General features: G+C 42.1%; 2 protein-coding genes across 2 annotated transcripts; both read right to left on the bottom strand.

Annotated features, from left to right (window-relative positions):
* Positions 1-424: 424 nt before the first annotated feature.
* On the bottom strand, positions 425-3,604 carry LOC127004379 (2-iminobutanoate/2-iminopropanoate deaminase-like). The gene is made up of 5 exons (XM_050872019.1): positions 3,417-3,604; positions 2,701-2,861; positions 1,966-2,034; positions 1,727-1,782; positions 425-1,403 (listed from the first exon to the last, which is right to left on the bottom strand). Exons 1-5 carry the CDS (start codon positions 3,482-3,484, stop codon positions 1,347-1,349), a joined length of 411 nt encoding a protein of 136 aa, XP_050727976.1. The 5' UTR covers positions 3,485-3,604; the 3' UTR covers positions 425-1,346.
* Positions 3,605-4,931: 1,327 nt separating this feature from the next.
* Positions 4,932-14,745, bottom strand: LOC127004377 (golgin subfamily A member 7-like). The gene is made up of 5 exons (XM_050872013.1): positions 14,625-14,745; positions 11,749-11,886; positions 10,184-10,336; positions 9,362-9,463; positions 4,932-8,461 (listed from the first exon to the last, which is right to left on the bottom strand). The coding sequence occupies exons 1-5, from the start codon at positions 14,694-14,696 to the stop codon at positions 8,414-8,416; spliced, it is 513 nt and encodes a 170-aa protein (XP_050727970.1). The 5' UTR covers positions 14,697-14,745; the 3' UTR covers positions 4,932-8,413.
* Positions 14,746-25,388: the final 10,643 nt, after the last annotated feature.

A 25,388-nucleotide genomic window follows, 5' to 3' on the forward strand; every position in this document is an offset into this window, starting at 1 on the left:
TCACAAATCTCACTGTTGTCCTGATGAGGTTTTCAGTCCAGACAGGAACTGTGAAGTCAGGGGTGGTCTATGCAGAAAATAGCTTCTAGCAAAAATAGGGCAAAAACAGAGCTACTTTCATGGGGGTAACTACCACTTCTTGAAGCACATGAGAAACAGACCCACTTGGGATCCTGCATTGACATACCTGACTGGACAAGCACAATATACAGTTTCAGGGTAATGCTTGGTAGGAAGTAACACATGAGACTCAGATTCCAAAGTCCAACCCTCAACTTCCCATATCATTGGAATACACAACACTCAATGTACAGTTGACTCCCACCATCCCTGAAATCTTCTCATGAGCTATCTAGCAAATCAACATGTAATCTTGTAGAAAATTCATTTAAGAGCCCCCAAAAGTAAAAAAAAAAAAATCAAATTTAATAGAAAACATTTATTTCTGCTCCACTGAATGACTCTATCCTTTAACACTCTTATTAAGTAGTACACACAGCACTGGGCACCCATAGCAGCTCAAAGAAAGAAAAACCTTGTCACTAGATGTATGTATACCAAAAAACACAAAAATCAAAGAAAATTAAGAGTACACCAACACATACATAAAATATTGCACAGCTATGATATTTGCATAAAACTACATCAGGGGTTTTGAAATACTATAAAACTTTGGTAGAAGATCTGTTACTACTTTACTGGCATAGTTTGAGATTTCCCAAGTTACTGGAGTGTTTCATGCTATCACAACTATGAGATGATGTATTTCAATGGTATCAATTCTACTGACAGCATATATACAGTTTTACACTAAAAATACAAATATACTTTATGATTTTTTAAAGTGGTGGATGAATCTTCTATTGAATGAATCTCTTGATGAATACAGGTGTTAATAATTATTAGCTATGTATTGTACTGGTGGGTGTTATTGTGCTGACCATTGTCAATTAACATACTGTAACCCAAATTTCTTAATTTCTGCACCCACAAGGTATACAAAATATCACAGCCAATACCAACACTACTTGTGGGTTTGGACTTGGTATCTTTTTGCCTTTATCCTCCTTGTCAATAAGACTGCATTTGCTGCTAGCAGAATGTATGATATTAAGAGTGTGTATCCACATCTCAACTTAAAGATATACACTTGTATTGAATTACCCATTATAGTGGCAGTTTACATATATGTTACATATTTTTTTAATAGCTTAAATAAATAAATTTACAATTGTCATTCAGTTGTAAAAAAAGTTATTTTAATTATTTCATTAAGAAAATGATAATAATACAGTAATTTATTGGCAATGGTGGAAGACTGTTGAGATGACTGGTCCTGGATGTTCTTACTGCTGATCCAGCTCTCCTACTATTGCTATGGCCTCAATCTCCACCCGTCCAGCCTGTAACATAAACACAATGAGACTGCTGCCTCCTGGCTGGTAGTAAACTGCTGTACATTGTGTTGACAGACTGCTTCAAAATTTATATTAAATCACTGCATTTTATCATTAATGAGTATTTAGCAAATTTCTTCATAATATTGCAAGCAAAAATTTGTTGGTTAGAGTGAGAAAAGTTGAATATGTGAGCAAGTGAGTGAGTGAGCTAGCAAGACATTAACTAACTGACTGACTGAAGTAATGAAAAGCAGGGTTCATCTAGGCACAGAAAAACTCCAAAAATGCAAAAACCAGTTTGCAGTGTCTTTGGAACTTGTACTTACCTTAGGCAGGTTGGCCACCTGGTATGCTGCTCGGGCAGGTTTGGACTCCGTAAAAACTGAAAAATAATTCAAATTTGACATCAGTACTCAATTATGATTCACCATGCCTCTCATCTTATACACCTTGTGTCTTATCATTGATCTGAAAATTTAACCATAAGATATAATTGAAAATTTGTGAATATTTTGCAGGAACTATGTACATGAATAAATTGAAACAACCAGTACGAGACACTCACATTTGGAGTATTCTTCATTGACCTTGGCAAAGTCATTAATGTCAGCTAGTAGTACAGTTGTCTTCACCACTGAAAGTACAGGCATCTAATATTAGTTCTGTATTATCAATATATATTACGTAATGTTTTTATGTATTAAAAAGTTCTTCTACACTTATGTTCCTTAATCTTGACTTTGTACACCAGTATTGTCCAGTCACTATTAGCCTATTCACATACTTTGGTGGTTATAATTTTAGAAAAAACAACTGCCTGGAAAGTAAGTCCATAATTAGGTCAATGAATGCTAATAGATCAGGATTTTCTTGGAATTATGCTAACTGCCATATCTGCACTGTGTATGTAAGCCATTAAATTATTTGAAGAGGTGACAAAGTGTCAGCAATCAACATTTTTTTTATAGGGGACCTCACTCCACATGAATAGAGGGTAGGGGTAAAGTTATTCTTTATATTTTTGTGCTAATATCCTAATGAAATTTAAAGTACTGAGTTTTTAGGTGCAGCCAGCAACTTGGAAAAGGATATCTTGATGGGAACCACAGTACTAGAATTGCTGGTGCAGGCAGGCAGCAGCTTTAGATATAACACAGGTTACAGAAGAACATCTGCTATTTGTTTGATAATCTGCAAAGGCACCAGGGTTGGTCCATAAACTGCATATAGCTAACTGAAGCTACCATCCATGTTCACATCATCCCCCTGAACCAAAGGGCTACAGACGGTGTCATCATACCATGCTTGTATGTGCAGCCAGCAGCCTCCAGGATGTGGCCCATATTGGTCAGGGCTGTCCGGGTCTGCTCCACCACATCCTCACTCACTAGTGCCAGGGTGGCTGTGTCCAGGCCCAGCTGACCGGAAATGTAGAGGGTGTTGCCTGCCTGCACTGCTTGGCTGTTAAACAAACCCCTCAGTTAGTTGGTTATATTTGAGTCAGAATTTCATCCTAACGATGCCCATTGAGGCAAGAAATATAACTTTACATTTTGTAACATTGACTCATCTGATTTATTGCAAGTAAGTAATGTAGGTAAATGGGTAATTCTTTACATCAGACTCATTCCCCAAAAGATTTTAGATATATGCCAAGGCCACAGTCTTACATAATATGTACGTTTCGGTATTGAACGTGACACGGACAAATTAGAAAGAATGACCGGTGAATGAACCACGCAATTCATCTATGTGAATTAGCCTTTCAATAGTAATTATTCCTTCTGAAAAATAATGAGCTAAAAGTTGAAGCAGACGATATCCAGGACCCGGGGCAATACAACCCTGCTCTTGCACATCAACACTCATCAACCTGCTTCACCCTCAAGGTCCACTTATGCAACAACCAATGATAACGACACACTGCAACGCCCGGGAAGATAACAGTATTGCAGTGTTCTGGGTATACAGCCCCAGCAGACGCTTTTCAACCGGCCTATCCTTCACCTGCCTCACCTGTACGCCCCTATAGCAGCCGGGGCCTTGGGGGTGGAGATCACCTTCCTGAGGACCTTAGACGCCATTCTTCGTGCACAGTAACGGGTGACAATGTGGCAGACGGTCAATATCCCCTGGTTATACGGCGCCGACCAAGGCCACAGACTCCCACAGCTGGCGCCTCCCACAGCAGTGTTCCCAGCGCGGCGCCGGTGTTGTAGGAATCAGCTCGCACCTGCAAAATAGCTCGCAGAGAGAGGTTCAACTTCCTTACCTTTTCTATTATATTTCACTCACCGTTATCTTTTACTTGTCCTGTTTCGGCTCCAATGCATGGCACAAACATCAGATCAATACTTTTAGTCAAGAGATGTCTGTATAACAAATGAACAGGGCAGATTCTAGAAAGATTTACCCCACGCTGATATTCACTCTGTTCCTACTTATTTGGTCTGTTGATTTGGGGTGTTGTTTTCTGGCGGGCAATATCAACCATCACAAAGACCACGAGAGGACCAAACCAGGCAAATTAATATATTTTCCTGATGTGTATATCCCCAGAATGCATGCTATAGTTGGACATCAGAACGACTTATTTCTGCGAGGATGTATTTCTCGCAACACACGAGGGGACCAAGGGGACTCGCAGGCAACGGTACCACATAATCGTATACTCAGAACATCGTATATATCGACTTCTAGTCCCCCTAAACCATCAGTAATTAACAGGTTCAGGAATTCAGTATGTCAATAGCGTAATGAGTGTGGGTTCGAAGGTTTTGGGTGTTAAAAGTGAAGAAAAGAAGTAGAGTACAACAATCTGACCCTCGCAGGGCAGATGCAGTTAGGAAATAGTTGTACTCAGCGCATTGTACTTTCCGGTTTCTGACCCATAACTGTCACAAAAGAACATAATTAATCAACGGCCTTACCATTGCCTTTGATTGGATATCCTAATTTGTATGGATACGACAGTTTTGGGTCTGAAATCATTAAATGCACGGCTATGAGTACGATAATCTGCTGGTAACCCTGGGAAGAAGCCACTGAACACCCTTCGCTTTCTTCCCATTATTAAATTCCTGTGAGCACGATAGCCAGCCTCGCATTACACAGGCTGTCTCATTCAACTGTGTCTTGCCTCTTTTAACATATGAATGTATCCAATGTGTGCGGGCTTGGTAATACTTGCCAGGGCAGCCCAGCAACACTGCCCGCTTCAGGGTCAATGGGACCTTTTTTTTTTTTCTTTATCAAAATAGATGAATGTGACACAAAACGAGGCAGAGCGTTAACTCAAAGGGTAGGAAGGTTAGGCAGTGGTGCCATTTGTATTATTTAGCTGTTCAAGGGATATGCATGACAAACATATCCAAGAGCAAATTGACTAAAAATTTACAAAGTTCAGGGAGGAGACAACCTCTTCTCAGCAGCAGGCAACCATCTTGAAGGCAATACATAGAGAGCAATAGCTATATACCATACTGAAGATGGATGGCCGAAGAAGGTACACTGGTTAAGAACTATATAAGATTCACTGTATAACTTTCATTTTATTTCAGATTGCATGATGGGAGATAAATGTCAGGAATCAGCTGAGGGAACAAACATAACGAGACATGATGAGCTATAAATAATAAACACCTGACAGACCTTACAAATTCATCTGAGACCAGTAACACCACAAAATCCTCACCAGTATGACTGCAATGAATAATAAACAAACTGTTATATCAAGAAACTTTTGGTCAAAGTTCAAATCTTGCCCACATAAATAAATCATTGCCTTTGGTCCAGTCACAAAAGTGTAAATACTGCTTCTAATGAGACACCAAATACACAAAGGTGGAGCCAGTACACCACTTTGCAGCCAACATGAAACAGGAGATCATTGTATTCACTCAACTTTGTCACTGCAGCCTAAGTTATTACATCAGTAGCTACCATCCTATCACCTCTACTCCATTATCGAAAGTACAAAAATGTTCCTTCAGTAGGCTAAAGCTAACCCCTCAGGAGTGACAGTAGCAATAATGATGAAAAAGGTTCAGGCCATGAGTGAGATGAGTTTGTAAGAGACCAAGCCTCCGCAGCGGTGCTGGCATGGCTGACACAATAAATCCACCCAGACAGTGTGTGGTCCCAAGGTGTCAAGAGTGTACACTTCCACTGCTCCTCCGGCCTCACCTTAGTAATTTTCACTCCCCCTCTCTCTTTGACCCTATGGCAAGAACATTAGTTGCCATTCCACATAGAGCTCAATTTCACAAAATTCCATTGGTCTCTACTCCTGGTGGTGTGAATGGCAGTGGTCCCCATGTGGTGCAAGACTGATCAGTATCACTAACCTGGCAGCATCACACTTTTCACTTTAAATCAAATACAACAGCATTTTTGTTTTAAGCCATGAGGTTGCCAAATGAACTTCCAAGTTCTTAGTTCACTAGCTGAAATATTTTATAATTTATATTCTATATTCTTACTTTGAAATATAATTTCAATAAAGCATTAATCCTTCCATCATTCAAGTACAGAAGGACCATGCTATGAAGACAGCATCAAAATGCTATAAAAAAGATAAAAAAAATAAAAAGCATGGTCTACTATTAATTGTGAAAGAAAAAAAGTGACAATAAGGGATAACTGCCAGAGTAGCAACCTGCGGAGGGTCTCAAAGAGGGGCTTGCACCTGACACAGCTACACCGCTACCTGTACACCTCCAGTGCAAAGCATATCATTTCATACCACAAATACTATTGAACTTTCCCTCTTGATATCCTCCACCCAAAGCATGAGTGCAAGTTATGATTTATGAGTTTCTAAGCAAGACATCTGAAACAACACTTTACACACTTAATTATATGAAACAATTGTTATGTAATATTAAGAATTTGATTCATTTAGCAGATATTCTCAATTCTGAAATCTCAGCAACACTGTCAAATTTCTACACAATGAAGAAGTTTTTAGAATGGTTGTAAAATACTTCATACATATACCAATTCTGAGAAGCAATGTCATCTCTGATTAGTGTAAATACTACTACTAAAATAAAAATAAACTATTTTGTCTGAACTACTATATAGATATGCTTTGTTTTTATCTGCTTCTTTCTTGAGTGGCACCTTGTAATTGTCAAAACAGGCAATATGCATAGAAATCTGAGAACCAAGCCAAAAAATATTAATTAAAAAAATCTCTCCAAAGGTAAAGGAATATATATGCCTATCTGAATATTTATTTTTTCCATCAAGCTTCTTTTTTTATCTTTTATGTTGCCTGTGTGAGGAAGAGGAAGCTATATAAAAGTGACCACATATTCTCTTTACAGGGAGGAAGCACAAAAACAGGTCTTGACTGGTGGGATTCATTGTCAGCCTTGACAGGGAGCACAGTGCTGCACAAACTCCTCTCACTTAAGTTACTAGCTTGTCTCTCAGGCTGCTTCACTTATAGCCAAGCACACAATCATGTGGACACACACACACACACACACACACACACACACACACACACACACAAGTAAGCAAATATGTGCATGCATATTTGCAAATCAAGTTGCCATATAAATAGTAATATCACTTATTATGCTAAATCATGTTTATACATAAATAAAACAGACAACATAAAATACAGAAGAAAATACATGAAGGTATGGTTACTAGAAACTTTAAAGGGAGAAAATAAGGAATTTTAGAACTCAGAAGAAAGTAAACAAGGAGGTACATCTAGATAAAGCTGAGACAGGAACCAACAGAACTGTCCTAATTCTAACAAAAACATTACTATTCCTGCATCCCTCAAGCCACAAGCCATGGCAAGGCAGCAGCAGCATCAATACAGGAATGTTCAAAGGATTCATGGCAGACAATGAAGAGGACAATTTAACTGGAAGGATCTACAGCTACTAACACACGGAGGCATCTTAAACTGGCTGTGAACACATGCTTCATGACACTCACGGAAGAATCATGATGCAACGCTGATAAAAGTATAGAGAAAAGAGAACACCCTTGCTGAACCTTGACATGAATGAATCTCCATTTAGAATGAGGGTACATAATACCCATCCCAGACTCTTCTGACAAAATCCATGAAATGCAGCAGAGATAGCCACTGTGGCTCCATGAAATTCTGAGTTGTCACTGTTTGTTGCAATGAAAACAGAAAATGGGAACATTATTTGTTTTTCAAAGCTGAAACACAGTGCTTTGTTTAATTTGGGAAAATGGCCATAGCATACTCATTTTCATGTAAGATTGTAGCAATCATATGATACAATGGCTCTTACATCACTAGTGCAGTTAGTGTATATTTTTTTCACAAAAAATAATCAGTTGCAGGAGAAAGAAATGTGGCCAACTGAATGCCACACACATTTTTCTTGTGGGCATGAGTGGGATATCACGAGAGGCTGGCCTGGTAGGTTCAACCAGACACACACTGGCAAGACTTCAAAGCCTTTTCACCTCTTCACTAGCTAGGTAAGAAAGGCAATGTTTGATCCTCGTAAAAATGCTTCAGACATACATGCACACTTTCTCAAATTTAAATAGTATAAAAACAGCAGGCACATTTCCTTCTAACCTTATATGTGTAGGCAAGTGTGGAAAGAAGTTGCAGAGTGAAGTGGGTGGTCAAAGAAAGAAAAAGAAAAGGAGGAGAATGAGGAGCCAAGGAGATGCTGTAACCAGAACTGAGTCATCTGCCTCTTGAGAGGAGGGGAAAGGTCAGGCTTTGAGGAGTTTTGCTGCCTGTGTGTGTCATTGGCAAAATATATATTAAATGCTCTGTTATGGGGTGAGAATGTACACTTTTCTATCATCTCTTTCTTTCATGCCCTGTAGTTACATAATAATACCTTATATCTACATAGAATATTCAGTACAATGTTGATATAAATGTGGGAGGGGTGACCATGTGAACTATGATGGGCTAGTGAGCGGATGATGAGGGTGATGTGACGAGGTGGTGGTGGTGGGGGATCCTGTACAGCAGATGGGAACATCACGCCTCATTGCGATCTGGTGGTGGCCGGCTCCGTTAATATGCTAATCTCAATCTGGTGGAAAGGATGAGTTAAGGAAACTCTGAAATATAATGGAAGTCTGATTATCTATGTGATTCTCTGCTTGAAGTCAACATGTTCTCTATAAAATGTTGCATAAATTACTTGTTCTCATTTTATCAAAGTGGCAACTCACAAAAGATACCTGAGCCTTCCAAATCCTAATGATGACACCCTACATATTTCTTCCTGACTGCTCTTCTGATCATAAGCTTCATGCCTCTACCAAGCCTGTGGCCTCACTGCACACAACCATTTACTCTAGTTTACCCTCACGCTGTCCAAACTTCTAATGCAAGACTTTACCAGTATCTTTATTCTTTCTTTACTTTCACTTGTAAACTCTGGAACAGCTATCCTTTCTATATATTTCCTCTATCCTATGACTCGAATGCTTTCAAGAGGGGAGGCTGAAGACACCTTTCTAGCCTATTTTGATTACACTTGGGAGCTTCTGCCTTCTCTTTATGGGAGCAGTGCTTTGCAGATATTTTTTATATTTGTTTTGCCCTTGAACTGTCTCCTTCGATTTAAAGAAAAAGTAAAATTAGAAAATAAGAGGCCACTATCATCACAATCACTAAGCCCATTTTCTGTGGCCTTGGTGAAGAGTTGAAATATAGCCTGAGAAAACGGTCAGAAATAAAGCTACAAGAGAGAGGAAACAAAACACTTTAGACCTCACTGAAATGAGAATGATAAACAAGGTGTAAAACTGTAAGAAAAGTCACAACATCTCAAGAGCAAGAGACATGAAAGAACATATTTGCATATTAAAATTTGTCTAATTCTTGGTAGCCTTTACACCCTAGAGCCAAATCTATCACAACCCCTGAACCCACATCTATCCATCCATCTATCTATATGGTCAGCATGGCAGCATTAAAAGGATACAACTCTCAGTCCACGCTCTATGGGGTTGGTGATTAGGAGGCCTCGCGGGGTCCAGACACGCTCATTCTGCTCTGCCACATACTTGGTCACCTTTTTCATCATCTGCAGTAACAATAGTAACACTCATATGGACATAAAGTACTGCACCTGAGGCATCATCAAATGCAAATTTAAAATTGACATGAAGGGTTTTGCACCTGAGGCATCATCAAATGCAATTGCAAATCAGTCACTTCACAGGAAGGGGTGCTGAAAATCTCAAGGGTTATGCCCAGGCCACCACTAGGTACTGAATCTTTGCACCTACAGTACATGGACTTTGAGAATGGAAGCAGAATTGTTAGTAGCTTATGAAAGTCTATAAACACTTGCTCAACTATGATAACTATGATGATAAGAATGCTGAGACATTTCACAAAAAAATGTTCAATAACTTATGAAAAGGGCCTGCTCATTACTGTGATCATGGGTGATTTTAACAGCAATGTTGGAAAAAAGTCACTGCAGATACCACATATTTATGAGATGAAAGGGCAAAGCCTAGCAGATTTTGTTTTTTGCTGAAAATCATTCCCAGAATGAATACATTCTTTGACATAAAAGTGTGCCAAAAGTGAACATGGAAATTTCCTTCTGGAGTAGCAAATGGGTATAACCATATTCTCACAAAAAGGTTGGACATATGAAAATTAAAATCTTCAAAAAAGTAAATGCTGGTAGTGACAAAATATGTGATGAAAGGTGCTTCATTTGATGTACACCCCTTCAGCCCACATCTCCCTCCCTACCCATGCTCCCTGAACCCCCTACACCCACACTTGCCTGCTCATAGTGGGTCTCCATACAGAAAAAGACCAGGTAGGCAGTGAGGCACCCCAGGCAGCCTTCACAGTAGCGGCCACAAGACATCTTCTCTGCTTCCACGAACATGGCATTGATGTCATTGATGGTATTCTCAAAGACACTGTTCTCCATCTGCCAAGACATGAAAATACAAATAGTAACCCATGACAAGGTAAGTTACAAAAGGCAAGGTATTGCTAAAGCTAAACATATATGCTAGATTGTCTATGTATTCTTCTCCTCTCTCTTTTGCTGGTAAGTCTGCAGTGCATAGAAAGCATTACTAATATCAGAGTCAAGACTGATGTGTATATTCAAGATAGGTTGGAGAAGCAGCTTGAAATTACATTAACTTCTATTACTTCCTTTACTATTTATTCACAAAAAATATGCAAAATTCATGGTCACAAAAACCTTCTTCATACAGGAATGTGCCTTGCACTGCAATCAGGGTATTCTCATTATTGTTAATGCAGCATGACGGGAGACAGCAGGCTAGATATACTTCAATAGAGCACTTTTCTAAACACTTTAAATGCAGTATTATATGTATGCTCTTTTTGTGAATTCTGATGATATTTTTGTGCATAAACAATACAGCAAGTAATGGAAAAAACTGTGAACTGAAGCTGCTTGAATGTTTATGTATACAAAAAAACCCGTGCACCTTATATAAAACCCAAACATGCTGATTTGCATTGATAAGACACCATACATGAACACGAAAGACAAGCTTGTATCAAACAGCATAGTAATATCATACTCAAACAAACAATGGCATTTCAAATACTCATAAGTTATATCATATCAGGTACATAAAAAACATCTGGCTCTGTAAGTGCAAATAAAAAGTATTTTAATTACTTATTGCACATAAATCACTTAGGTAATAAACGAGATAGGATAAAATATTGTTGAATGTGATGCTAAGCTTTTAGCAATACCTATATGATTTACATGCAATAAATTATTAAAATACTTTTTATTTGCACTTACAGAGCCAGATGCCTTTTTATGTACCTGAAATGAGATAACATATGGATATATAAAAGCCATTGTTTATTCGAGTATGATCTGACTACACTGCTTAATACAAGCTCATCTTCCGTATGTTTGTATGGTATATTATCAATGCAAATTGGCATGTTTGGCATTTATAGAGTATTCAAATACATTATTGAAAAAATAGCTTGAAGTTTATTACAACACTTGATTTTCACCAAATCACAAGCTAGCAATGCACATGTGCCACATCTATCAGAATTCATTCTTGTGAATGAAGAGATGAAATGAAACCAACTGTAAAAAAAACATGGATGACTAATTCAACAACAATCCACACTTATGCTAGCTAATCACTTATTGCATTACCTCTTCCACAAGCTGCTTCATCTCATAAAATGCAGAGAAAAGGCATATATAGTATGAATGGAAGGAGGGAGGAAGGAAAGGGGAGAGAGAGGGATGGAGAAAGGATAAAAAAGAGTGAGGGGGAAGGTGATGAGAGAGGAGGAGAGAGGGGGAAGGAAAGGTAGGATACTAACCTTGCCTTCTAACTCTGGGGGGAACTTAGTCTGGAACTTGACAGACGTTCCCTCGGAGTAGTCACGCTGGATGAACACCTTGAGGCAGCCAGCGGGGCGGGTGCCTCCTGCTAAGTCCTCCAGCTGCGTGCCATGGTTCTGGTGGGTGGGGGGGATCACTTAGCCTAGGGGTGTCAAACTCAAATCCTTTCAAGGGCCAATTATGCACTTTGTTATGATCTCGAGGGCCATCAAAGATTTGGTAATTACATATTGGCAAGACTGAAGGTTGAATATGAATATGATATAACTCAGTCATATGAATAAAAGGATAAATGTTATTATGTTTTGTCTCATCAGTTTAGTATTTTCCTCAACTGAACATAACAATTATAGTAACTTGAGCTGAAAAATCTCGTCACATCGTGGGCCACTTAAGACCATTCTGCGGGCCACATTTGGCCCGCGGGCCGTGTGTTTGACACCCCTGACCTAGCTCATCAGTAAACCAAGGAGATTACACCACATCAGATCAGGTCGGGACCATACATGGAGCAATAGTAATAAGTACAGGTGACCCCCAATGACACAAAAATAAATTTCTAACATGGATTGTGCAGAGTTCTATTCGACGGGTCATGCCCGCCTTGAAAGCAGAAAGAAATAGAGCAATGTTGAAAAAGATGTGAAAATAGCAAAGAAATGTGTGTAAACCCATATGGCCGCAAGCAGAAGAGTAGCCCAAAGGGATGAAATGCTCAAACACAGGGGTATATTGGGGGGTGGAGCCTCTAGCAGGAGGCTAATATATATATTCACCTGACTTTTTATGACCATAATGGAAGTTGCCCCCATTAAGAAACAACGTTAAGACTCATTTTCAATTTTAGCTGTGGCAAATAGCAGGTTTAAACTACTTCACCATCAGTTGCTGCAGTAATATACATTTTATTGCTATTTTCCCACTTGTTTTGATCTCTATGATCTATGCTCTGGAAATGGAGGGGGTCAGGTTAGGTTAAAGGTAAAGGTGGGTGCATACACTATAGCTACAAGTGTCTGCAGTGCTCATCTCCGATCCGTTGGCCTTTTGAGCCTGTGGCCAGTAAGAACCAATTATCCCGGGACACAGGCCAATGTGAAATCTGGGATTGCCACGGTTTACCTTCCTCGAGTTTTCCAAAGTACCCATTTATCAACCAGCCTGAAAAGGAGGATGAACAGCTGGGTGAGCTGCACATCGACTACCCGGGCCAGGATTCGAACCCGGCCTGCAGAGTAGTAGCAGATTTAATGAAATTAGGCCTAGTTAAATTAGATTTAATTTGGTTTTATTATTAAGATTAATTTTTTTACGATAAATATTTGTGATATGCTTCACGCTGCGCCACTTGTCACCGGTGGCAGACAGTAATCTTGATATTCCTTAAAATAATTAATTTCCTTTTTACACACACAAATGAATACACAGTATCTCTGATATAGATAGATCAGTGTTAATGTGTAGTTTAGTACTGCCACCTCAAATACCACATACACCTTCATATTATGGTATGGTTAAAGGGAGAAAATACATGGTCTTTTGCTATATGGAGGCACAAATGGTCAGAAACTAACCTAACCTAAGGAAACCTAACATAACCTCAGAATTACCGAGGTGAGGGAGACAGTCTGTGTGGTGGGTGTGGTCGAGGGAGCAGAGGTTAAGCTTTGTTGAGATTATTTAGGTTAGGTTATTTAATAACCATGTATTTTTTTTTACGTTATGGTCTATGGCGGCAACAGGCTTTCTTCAGGGGTCAAGCCCGCCATGGAGCAGGCAAGTGTTTATAGTGGCGCCATCTATTCTTGACTCATGCTGCCCCCAGGAGCTCATTTTTTATTCACTTGGAGAATTCTAGAGTACAGGTTGATGAGTGGTCTTCAGCATGTGGGTAGTCTTAAGCCACTCGCCGGTGGCTAAAAAATCCCAGGTGGTAGTGGCGGATTCGAACCTGCATCATTCAGGACGCAGCGAACACGGGTCCCGCACGCTAACCACTCGGCCACCGCCTCCCCAAGATGGCTTCATATTACTGTTAAAGGGAATGTATTTCTGCCCTACAACAACTACCACAATGCAAATAGCATTTTAAGGTGGTGGAGCAAAACTATACATTTACCAGGCTCAGTTCTGTTAAATAATCCCCCGGTGAGAACCACTGGCCTAAATTTTCCAGCAGACGACAAAATTATGGTCATTACACTAAATAGGTCCAAAAGTCACGCCCCCAATGTCATAGCTATGGGAGCTGATTGGCTGGATGAAAGGAGCTTGGAGTTAGGATTCAATGTTACCTTGAAGGGTGGGTGAGGGAGGGGGGGGGGGTCTGGACCAATTTAGTGTGCAATGATTAGTATTATAATTATGACACCCAAATTACAGGCAGAGGGAGAGGCTTATAGTAATTACTAGTGGGTCTGCTGCCGGGGTTCTCTACCTTATATTAATCTTTTCCTCCGGTAACCTGTTGAGGGAAGGCCAGACTAACAGGTGAACGGCCAGGTGAGGCGGGTGGGCGGGCCGGGCAGGACAAGCACTCACTAAGGTCCTAACATTAACCCACGGCCACACACTATTACTACGAACTCACAGAACACTTAGGGTAGCAAAACACACCCCCTTGGCCTCCCCAGTCACGTATTCACCCAAGAAATCTATCATCCTCCTCGTCCTGGTCCTGCTCGGGGTGGATTTATTTACATCTCGCCTGGCCGCCCTGTGCACACCTGGCCTCTGGTGCTCCATATTCCCGCCCTCACCTCTAATACAAGGATTTTAAGCAGATATTCGCCTCGTAAAGTTAGCCCAGAAGGGAGAAATAAGGAAAAATGTACAGAAGGATATGTTTGTTTACCTGGTTGGACGCCATCTTGGGTGACAGTAAGGGGAAGGAGCCTTGTTGTAAGGTACGTATTTCCTCATACATTTGTCTCCTGTGTGGGTGATTTAAGTAGATGGATTGATTTCAGAAGTTTTATAATTGTAAGTGCCGAGAACCCATACGTGTCATAACTGTGCATGAAGAATAAGCATTTAAGATTCTCTCTCTCTCTCTCTCTCTCTCTCTCTCTCTCTCTCTCTCTCTCTCTCTCTCTCTCTCTCTCTCTCTCTCTCTCTCGTTTATTTGTTTTGTTGATGTCCAAAGAGAAACGAAGAGATCAGTGCAGGGAATCATAATATAAGGGATGATAGAACCGCCTACACCCTATATACAGGAACAGAAAAAATATAGACGGCATAATAAAGGCAATTAAAATCAAGAAATGGAAATAGGCGGACACACATGGTAAAGGTAACAGATATGGAGGAAAAGAGTAGCCTACCTACGTGACACACTGGGAAATAACAATTGTAAAAAGGACCCAAGGTATGTTATGAACGCATTACGCATGAATATAACATTATCGTATTCCTGGCAACCAAACAAAAGTTCAGCACAGTTATTTTTTCTTACTTATCAAGATCTATTTGTGAATATTTACCATTCGAAATAATTAAGAATGTTTTACCTATTTCTTTAGTTAAGCAAAAGGGCATATGTTAGACCGAGTTGAAAAACTATCTAAATTTTATACGCTATTTTGGAATAAACTATTTTAGATGAATGTAGGACAGACCACCTAGTCTGGACCAAAGGGTCTCTCTCTCTCTCTCTCTCTCTCTCTCTCTCTCTCTCTCTCTCTCTCTCTCTCTCCTGCATCGCCTTCTTCATGCAGCCTCTCGCACCAAGTCGTAAAACCCACATGACTGCTAAACCGACGCTCCGCCACCTCCTCCTCCTCCTCCTTACAATTTAACCCGCCAACAAGAAGCAACGGTAAAACAATTCTAGCTCAGCAATGCTTTACGGATATCGGCAGGAGTTACTTTTCAGAGTCGTCCGCCATTGAAACAACCTTCCTGCAGACGTGCTCAATGCAGAAACAATCAACTCCTTCAAGAACCGCATTGACCGTCACTTTGCCGCGTCGGGAGTGAACTAAACGTATCCACGCGTACGTTCAGTCGAGCTTTAGTCCTTCCCGCAAGCCACTCCTGTGCTGACGGATAGATTAAATCTCCGAAAGCAGGCAGCCTCGCAATGAACCAATAGGCTTTCTGCTGCCTGCTCGTCCAGGTTTCCATGTTTCCTTCTCCGATCACTTTCCCTTCCTTCTTCTCTTCCCCTCTTTGCATCCTCTCCTCCCCTCTTTGCATGCCTTTGTCCCCTTCCTCCTCTTCACTCACCCACTCCTTTCGTCCCCTTCCCCCTCTTCATTTTTTCTCCTGTCCCTCCTCTCCCTGCAGATTCTTCCCCTTCCCTCCCTCTCCCCTGCCCTCCCCTCCCCTTCCCATTTCCCTCCCCTTCCCAACCACTTTCCTTCCCCCTTTCCCCCTATCTTCTCTCCCATTCCCTCACATATTCTCCCTTTCATTCTTGTATTCCCCTGCCCTCCCCTCCCCACCCCTCCTCTTCCTCCTCCCCTTCCCTCATGTCTTCCCCTTCCTCTCATCCCTTGCTTTGATCCCCTTTCCTTTCTCCCTTCTCATGGTTTTTCACTTATCTCTTTCTCTCCCAACCCTTTTTCCTTTCCCTTCCCTCCCTCTCCTCCTCTCCCTTCCCCTACCCTCATCAGCCTCTCCTCTCCCCACTCTTCTCGCTTACCTCTTCCCCTCCTTCCCCTACCCGTTCCTCCTCCCTCTCTCCCCTTTCCTTCCCCCCATACCAGTTACTGCAAACCCGTGCCAATTCGTCATTTTTAAACCCACGCTTTCAATGGAAGGACTTATAACAGGGTCCATTTGTATTGTTGTTGTTTTTTTTGTTTTTTTGTTCTTTTTTTTTCCCCATCTCCACCAACTTGACTCTTATCGCTTGTGTATCTAATAGAGGGAAAGAGAAGGGAAGGGAGTGGAAGGGAAGAGAGGAGAGGGGAATAGAGGGAGAGAAAAAAATAAAGCAAACAAGTCACTCTATGCATCCCACTCTCTTCCTCTTAACCTCCTCCTCCTCCTCTTCTTCTCTTTGCCTTCCTAATCTTTCTTTTGTTCACTGCAGAAAAGTTTCTCGCCTTTCCGTTTCTCAGTTTGTGTATTATCCACCTCTCTCTCTCTCTCTCTCTCTCTCTCTCTCTCTCTCTCTCTCTAATACATTTCACATGCGTTTATCTTCCTCATCTCTCCCACTGCCTCTTCCTCTCTTCTCCCTTCCTCCCTCCTTCCTCTCCCTCCCTCCTCTCCTCACCTTCCCTTCCTGTTCCTCTTTGTCCATTAGCTTACAACTTTAAATGAAGGTGTCCTGAAACATGGTGTTCCCGTTTTCGTTGGTTCAGCAGTCACGTGATATCGTTACCATGGAAACCTCTGGCCACGTGACTTTCTATCGCATTAAAATATTGTCGACAGTGTTCTTCAAGTCAGACATAAGTACTTTTGAATATTCGCAATATATCAAAATCACATTAATGATATTGAAGATAAACTGTTATAATTATGTATTGAAACATCAAACCCTGGAAACTCGTCAAGAATAGGAAGCTTGTGATTGGCTGGAAGCTGGCGTGAACTGTGACGTCATCGAGGAAGTTCGCGTGAGGCCCCGGGGCTCGGACTGAACGGCGCGGGGGGTCAGAAGTGTGTGTTTTACCATCAGCGATTTATTTCATCTTACCTCTTTGTGTCGTTTGTTGTGCGCGATCCTTGTCCTCATCGTCGTGATTACCAAGACGTCGGCGTGGCGTGGAGTTGCCCAGGTGCCAGGTAAGCCCAGGGATGGCTTAAGTGCAGGCGGATAAGTTGTGAGGAGACGGTGGGAGGGATACGCGGGCACTGGCAGGCAGGTGGTCGGAGAGGCACAGCGGGGTGGTGCATAGCATTTATAGTATTTACCTATCTGTTGTTGTTGTTGTTAAAGATTTACCCCTTGTATCACTAGGGGAACGGGCCCTTGTCCGAAGACGGCCCGTTAAGAGTATGCTCCCTCCCTGCGCGGGGGAGCACGAGCTTAGCCTAATGGCGGCCAGTAGCAGGGTGCCGACAGACCGACTATATCGGCGATCGAAATCTAGTCGCCCGAGTCGGTCCGTCGACGAGGACTGGCGTGTCTCTGTATTTACCTATCTCTACACCTTCATCCATGTGTATACGTTGTTGGCTTCATATCCTTTGTTAAGCTATAGTTGCCATTTATGTGTGTGCTTGATTTTTCCCCGAGTAGCCCCGAGAGTTGTCTTTTTATTGAGTATTATTAGCCACCTACACGTTCATCGCTGGGTCGTAGCCTAACAGGCGGCCTCACTCCCCGCCGCCACCACCGCCCTTCTATTTATTAAGTTTTCGCGATAGTTTATTTGATTTTGTCATATGACGTCTTTTTTTCTGTTTCCTCCTAATTTTACAGCGGCAGCGTTGATGTACTACCTGTCTTTGCCCAGAGGAGGGGGAGATATAGGGTGAAGTGAGGAATGGAGAAATATATCGTTAACTATTACTCCGCCAATTTTTTTATAGTGCTTCATGGCGGTTGATTTTTTATTTATGTATTTATTTATGGTGAGAAGTTTATATTGATGCCTGTCCTCCGTAATAGACATAAAGGGGAGGGAAGGTGTCCTACAACCTAAAGGAATTTCAGGGGACACTCAGGGAAACATTGTCCAGCAGATATTACATTTCTCTCTCTCTCTCTCTCTCTCTCTCTCTGGATGGCTGGTGGGAGGGTGAAAATCGTAGCCTACTTTCGATTCCTTATTTTTTATCTTTTCTTTTTCCTTTTTTATATCATTCCCTCATTCCCTTCTCATCACCTTCTTTCTCCCACTCCCCACACCTTTCCGTCAACTCGTTCGCCGCTGTTTAACCCTGATCTACACTCGTGCTTATATTTCGTTCATACAATTATTCCTTCTGCCCTTTTGTGTTCTCATGTCTAACTACTTTATTCCACCCCCTCACATTTACCTCGTCCTTGCATATCTTCCTTAAGCTACAGTCCTCCACCACGCCTCCAGCCACTCCTTTACCACCTCTACTCTTCCTTGTCTTCTCATTTCTTCCTTTTTCTCTTCACACTTCTCCTCATTGCCTTCTTTTCCTCACTTACATACGCCCCATTCTTTTTTCATTTCCTTCATATTCCTCGACTCTTTTAGTCACGTATCCTTCATCTACTCTTCTTCTTTTCCTCCTTCCACTTCCTCCTTCGCCCCGTTATTTCCTTTTTTGTTGCCACCCTGCAGTAACACTTCTTGGTTCCTTCTTTTCTTCCTTCTCTCCTTTCTTTCACTCTCCTCCTCCTCCTCTCAATCCTCCTCCTCCTCCTCCTCCTCCTCATCCCCATCCTCTTCCTCGTCTTAAATCATTCATTCCCTTTAAGACAGAGCAGAGTTTAATGCTCTTCGTCTCTTCAACTCTCCTCCTCTTACCTACAGTCTTCTACCTATTAAATTCCGCCGCAGTGTTGCCTCTCCATCTTCTATCGATATTTCCACGGTGACTTCCCTTCAGAACTTGGTAACTGTGTGCCTCTACACCTTCTGCGACCCCGCTGCACACGACTTTCTACGCTCGGTCATCCCTATACTATCCAAATCCCTTATGCTAGAGTTAACTAACATCTTCATTCTTTCATCCCTTTCACCGGTAAACTTTGGAACAGCTTTTCCTGTATCTGTATTTCCTCCTGCCTACGACTTTAACACTTTCAAGAGGGGATTATCAAGACACCTCTCCAAATGATTCTGGCCTCTCTGTTTTCAACTCTTTCATTAAACAATATTTGCAAGATCAGCGCTTGCGGGCATTTTGTGTTTTGCTGCCTCCTTTCCTGAAAAAAAAGAGTTCTGCCACACTTCTTTCAGTCACCACCACCATCTCCTCCTCCTCCTCCTCCTCCTCCTCCTCCTCCTTTCCCCTTCCCTGCTATTCTTCAACTACACTTCTCTTTTCCCTCCCTTGCTTCACCGCGGCATCATCCATTCCCTCTGCATTACCTCCTCCATCTCTTACTCTCTTTCTTTCCCCCTCTCTCCTTTCTCCACCCTCCTCATTTACCCCATCGCCGCCTTCTTCAGCATCTCTCTTCCCATCTTCTTTTATTTCTTTACCTCGCTCTCCCCACCATCTCTCGCCCTCATCCGTTGCAGCAGGTCGGGGCGTTGCTCATGGTAAAGTCGATGTTTTGGCTCTATTCTCCTTGGTGGATGAGAGTTTAAGCTTCTAATTTGTTCTTATCAGGAGCGTAATCAAGCAGGAGGAGGAGGAGGAGGCAGAGGAGGAGGAGGAGGAGGAGGAGGAGGATGTCAAGTATTATATCCGTTGTCGAGGGAATAAGATAGTCGAGTGGGAGAGAAGGAAGAGTGGGGTGAGAGAGAGAGAGAGAGAGAGAGAGAGAGAGAGAGAGAGCAATATTTCTTTCTCTGTTCTAATAAGATAGTCATGAATTTTAGAACTCCTTTCCCTTTCCCCCGTTTTCCTTAATTTTCCTTCCCTCCCTTGCTCTCTCCTTTTCCTTCTACCTTCCATCTTTGTACTTTTTCTTTATCTCCCGTAGTTCCCTCCCCTCGCTCCCATTTCCTTTCCTTTCCTCTTCATCAAGTTTACTTTTCCTACACTTCTACCTTTCCCTTCGATTCCTTTTGCTTATCTTTCGATCCTCTCCCCTTTGTCTCCGTTTCCTTCTCTTCACATAATTTCACTTCTCTTTCCTTTTTATCTATTTCCCTTTCTCTCTTTCCCTTTGCTTTCCTTTCCTTTCACTTCAGTTCCTTTTGCTTATCTTCCTTTCCCTTTCCTTCCTTTTGTTTCCCTTCTCTTTCCTTCCCTTCAACTAATTCCACTTCTCTTTTCTCTTCATTGATTTGTCTTTTCCTCTCCTTCCATTTCCTTTCATTTCTATTCATTTTCCTTATCATGCCTTCCCTTTCTAATCCCTTCGTTTCCCTTCCTTTATCTCCCGCACACCTTCCCTTCTCTTTCCTCCCGTATACCTTCCCTTCTCTTTCCTCCTTCACACCTTTCCTCCCCTTTCCCCTGCAATCCCTGTCTCCTCTTCACCCCTCATCACACATCAGGCAGCACAAGTGAAGGGCTCGTTTTGTCTACCGTCTCAAAAATGACATCGTGAGGGCATGTGTGTGGGGGAGGGGGGAAGTGTGCTGGGGGGAGGGGGTCTCTAGGTGTACAATGGACCTTAATTAGAGCCCTGGAGCGGAGGGGGACGGTTGAGGTTCGCCAGTCATGCGGGTAGACAGGTAAACATAGGTGATCACAGGTGTAAACAAGATCTGGTTTTACAGGTAACGTCCCTCGTCCAGCCTTGATTGGACACTCAACACCTGAGGGCTATTAAGCCATGTCACCTGTCAACCGGGAGAAAGGAGGAGGAGGAGGAGGAGGAGGAGGAGGAATGTGGAACGTGCCAAGTTATTATTATTATTATTCTCCGCTCACTTATTTTTCTTTGGGTCAAGGAGGAGGATGAGGAGAGAGAGAGAGAGAGAGAGAGAGAGAGAGAGAGAGAGAGAGAGAGAGAGAGAGAAAAAAAAATTACACAGATTTACATAGATATTCAGACCAAGCATACACTGAACCATTGAAGGTGGGAACATTCCATTCTCGCGCTGCAACATTGGTGACGTAAAACAATATGCAGTCTGAACTAATTTGTTTATACTGACGTGTTGTGCCATTATTTCTCTTTCGAAACGTGTCGTCGATCATAAGCAATTTGGATTTGTCCACATTCGTCAAACCACTGAGTATTTTGAAACAATCAATCAGTTTACCTCGGAGGCGACGTTTCTTAAGGGAGAGCATGCATGTTAAGAGTTGAGAGCCTCTCGTCGTAAGGTTCGATGCGCAGGATAATCTTTGTTGCCCAATGTTAAACACCTCAGCAATGTCCTTCACATGGTTGGCAGACCAAAACTATACCGCATACTCCAAGTGGGGTCGGACTAAACTATTGTACAGTGAAAATATTACATCTTTATTCTTGTATGAAAAAAAATATATGATGCTTAACATTCTGTTCGCTATATTTGCTGCGTCAATGCATTGCTGTGAGAATTTAAGGTCTGATGCGGTTTTGACACCTAGATCCTTGACAAACTGAACGCCTTTGAGTTTCACGTCACAAATTTCGTAATCGAACCTCTTATTTTTGTTCTAACTTGAAGAACCTGGCGCTTATCTAAATTAAAGGGCATCTCCCATCTTTCAGAGAGAGAGAGAGAGAGAGAGAGAGAGAGAGAGAGAGAGACGAACATAAATAAAGCGTGTTAATAAATGTCTCCGAACACGATGAGGAGGACACCTTGACACTCCCTCGGCTGTCCCAACACGGTAATTGGTCTCGCCTGGCCGTAATTAGCAGGTGACAGGTAGAAGTGGTCTCTTCGGGGCACAATTACCTGACATTACTTGCACGTGAATCATAGCGGGGCGGCGAGGGTCTTTGTTTTATATCTTTCTTGCTTCCTTCCTTCGTTCTCTATCTTCATATCATCTGTTAATCTTTCTCTTTTTTCTGACTTTTTTTGTGTACTTTTTTTCTTGCTTTAATTTTTTTCTTCTTGTTTTTGTGTTTGTTTTTCGTTGGGGTGTTTTTTTCTTTCAGTTTTATCTTTTCTCCTTTTTTTTCACTCATACTTTCTTTCTTCAATTATTCATTCATTCATTCATTCATGCATCCGTCCATTCCGTCTCCCTTTCTTCCATTTTTCATACATCCCTTTTTCTTCAGTCATTCAATCATTCAATCAATCTTCCCTTTCCCATTTCTTTTTTCTCAGTCTTTCTCTTTATTCAGTTCTTCAGTCTTTCTTCTTTCCTATCTTCCTCCCTTTCTTAGTTTTCTTTTCGTGTGTCCTCTTAAGGGTGAGGACTATTGTTTGCAAATGACCCAGCCGCCCACCTGCTGCCCGACTCACCTGTTTTATGGCCTAGTTATCGTCTCTCTCACCTGCCTGCGTTGGGTCCGCCTATTTCATTCACCTGTGTGTCCCTCCCTATTTTTTGTGCTATTTTACTATTTATTTTTTTGTGTGCCAGTCTGTCTATTAGTCTCTGCTTCTTGTGTGTCTGTCTGTATATCTGTTTAACTGTATATCTTTATCTGAATGTATGTTTGTCTTTTTGTGGTCGTCTTTTCCTTTTAATTTTTCTTCATTTATTTGTCTATTTATCCATATATCTGTCTGTCCCTACTTTGCTTCATCTTCTCTTCTCTTCTTTTCTCTTCTCTTCTCTTCTCTTCTCTTCTCTCTCTCTCTCTCTCTCTCTCTCTCTCTCTCTCTCTCTCTCTCTCTCTCTCTCTCTCTCTTCTCTTCTCTCTCTCTCTCTCTCTCTCTCTCTCTCTCTCTCTCTCTCTCTCTCTTGGGCAGTAAAGGAAGAAAGAGCATTCAAGAGCTACCTAATGAACGCACGCGGAGCTTCCAGGCGCACGCTTTGGGGGAGGAGGAATTTGCATCAGGAGGAGGAGGAGGAGGAGGAGGAGAACACGATTTCACCTGGGGGCGTATGTGAGGAGGCCCCCAGGTGTGTTGAGAAAGGTAGGTGTGGATGGGTAAAGGGAGGGTGGAGATGGAGGAAGGGTGAGGTTGAGGGTGGGTTGTGGGTGGTGGGGGAAGGGGAAGATTGAGGTTTAGGGGGAAGGGGGAGGGGGAGTGTTAGATAAGGGAAGGGTGAGGTTGTGGGGTGAAGAGAAGCATCTGTGGAATGAAGGGAGGAATGAGGGTGAATATGAGATAGATAGATAGATAGGTAGAGAGAGTTGTGTGTGTGTGTGTGTGTGTGTGTGTGTGTGTGTGTGTGTGTGTGTGAGTGAAGGACGATACGCGCTCACCTGCATCATGGGTTCAGCAGCAACATCCGTCACCATTAGCCCGGCGCGCACACACAGGTAATGGGCAGGTAATGAGGGGCGAGGGAGGGCAGGGCAGGCACTGATCAAGCCGCGGAGAATGGACGAGGAAAGGGAAGCAAAGGTTACAAGGCGTCCGTGTGGGGCTAACGAAGGAACACTGCGGAGGAGACGGTGAAGGAGAGAGAGAGAGAGAGAGAGAGAGAGAGAGTAATATGATTGTAAAAGTATCCATCACGACAATAATAAGCTCTAGAAGTACGTATACAAGCAAACAAACATTGAAGTAGAGATAATACTATATGGAAAATAATACTCGTAAGATATAATTATTTCCTTGTAATAATCCAGGTACTGCATTCTCCGGAAATATGAGTAAATACATAAATAAACTTACAAGTAATAGAAACTCATGGTGGCTAAACTCTGAAACTTTAAAACGCGGCGTCCTTTAACATATATGATAAAAGGTTAGTGAAGAAATGTCAGGAACCTAAAGAAGAAGCCCACAGTCGAACCTTAAGTGTACTGCATGAGGTCAGGAGAAAGAAAAGGGGGAGAGGGTGAAAAGGTGGGGTACATCAACGGAAAACTGGCATTGGCAAAGGAATAGATGCAGTGAAGGGAAGGTGCCGGGTATAGAGGTGAACGGTGGAGAAGGGATTGGGTAGAAGGGTGTTGACAGTGGTAATCAGCGGTGAGGGAGTGGGTGTGGCGCAGGGGAGAGTCTGCAGGCTGTACCACTGATTGATAGGGAGCGAAGGCATGGTATTGGCAGCGGTAGGGGAGTATCTGCGGTGGGGGGGAGGCGCTGCAGGATGTACTTTGAGGGTAAATTACTGATACATGTAATATTTTTAAGTAATGTAAGTAATGCAAGAAATGAAAACTCCGACGATACACATGTGGTCTGTTGCTTCTAATCCTGCCCCACCAGCCCCTTCAATGGTCAACTAGGGCCTTGGGCTAGGGGAGTCAACTGTTGGTCTGGTGAAGAGATGGCAGGGGGAGTGGTCTGTGGTCTGTGGTGTCGAATTTTATCAGGAGTCTGTAGTCACGGGAATGGAAAAAAAAAAAAAAAACCCACCACTCATGAGAATCAGACTAATCTTTGTGGACTGGATATATTCGTTGCGAGCCGAAAGCATATGGGAGAGAGCCCCAGGGTAGGAAGGAAGATCTAGAAGGTGATGGACAGAGGGAGACAGGGATAGCAGGAGAATCAGCAGTGGCTAGGATTTTGAGGCAGGGCTGTGGCAGAGGATGAATGGGATGCCTGCTTTATATATCTTTAAAAATGAGTTCTTCTATAGATTCATTTATTCATTCATTTCTTTTCTTTCTTTCTTATTCTTTCTTTCTTTCTTTCTTTCTCTCATTCATTCATTCATCTCTCTCTCTCTCTCTCTCTCTCTCTCTCTCTCTCTCTCTCTCTCTCTCTCTCTCTCTCTCTCTCTCTCTCTCTCTCTCTCTCTCTCTCTCTCTCTCTCTCTCTCTCTCTCTCTCTCTCTCTCTCTCTCTCTCTCTTCACATCAGCACATAATTAGAAAAAAGGTTCACCATGACAAAAAACAAACAAAACCCGGCCACAAAGTGTAAATATTTTCTAACGGTGAAAATAAAGAGGCAAAAAACGTCCCCAACGGCTCTTAACGGTCGTAACGGTCCGATCGGTTATTTTCAACGGTTACGACAGAGGTTATTATTACTTGCAGACGGTGTTTCAAAAGGAGGGGTTATTATGTCTGTCTTTGTTAGTGTTATTATTACCATTAC

Source organism: Eriocheir sinensis, chromosome 28 (genome assembly GCF_024679095.1).
Source record: "Eriocheir sinensis breed Jianghai 21 chromosome 28, ASM2467909v1, whole genome shotgun sequence".
NCBI lineage: Eukaryota > Metazoa > Arthropoda > Malacostraca > Decapoda > Varunidae > Eriocheir > Eriocheir sinensis.

What these genes read in the sequence shown, in the direction of transcription:
- LOC127004379 (XM_050872019.1), bottom strand. Translation starts at nt 3,484, where the DNA reads ATGGCGTCTAAGGTCCTCAGGAAGGTGATCTCCACCCCCAAGGCCCCG. An exon ending in TGGCTGCACATACAAGCATG is followed by an intron (nt 2,035 to 2,700) that starts GTATGATGACAC and finishes CTGTACTTTCAG; the next exon opens with TGGTGAAGACAACTGTACTA. An exon ending in CAATGAAGAATACTCCAAAT is followed by an intron (nt 1,783 to 1,965) that starts GTGAGTGTCTCG and finishes ATTATTTTTCAG; the next exon opens with TTTTTACGGAGTCCAAACCT.
- LOC127004377 (XM_050872013.1), bottom strand. Translation starts at nt 14,696, where the DNA reads ATGTATGAGGAAATACGTACCTTACAACAAGGCTCCTTCCCCTTACTG. An exon ending in CCCCAGAGTTAGAAGGCAAG is followed by an intron (nt 10,337 to 11,748) that starts GTTAGTATCCTA and finishes ATGTCTTGGCAG; the next exon opens with ATGGAGAACAGTGTCTTTGA. An exon ending in TGGAGACCCACTATGAGCAG is followed by an intron (nt 9,464 to 10,183) that starts GCAAGTGTGGGT and finishes TTGTTACTGCAG; the next exon opens with ATGATGAAAAAGGTGACCAA.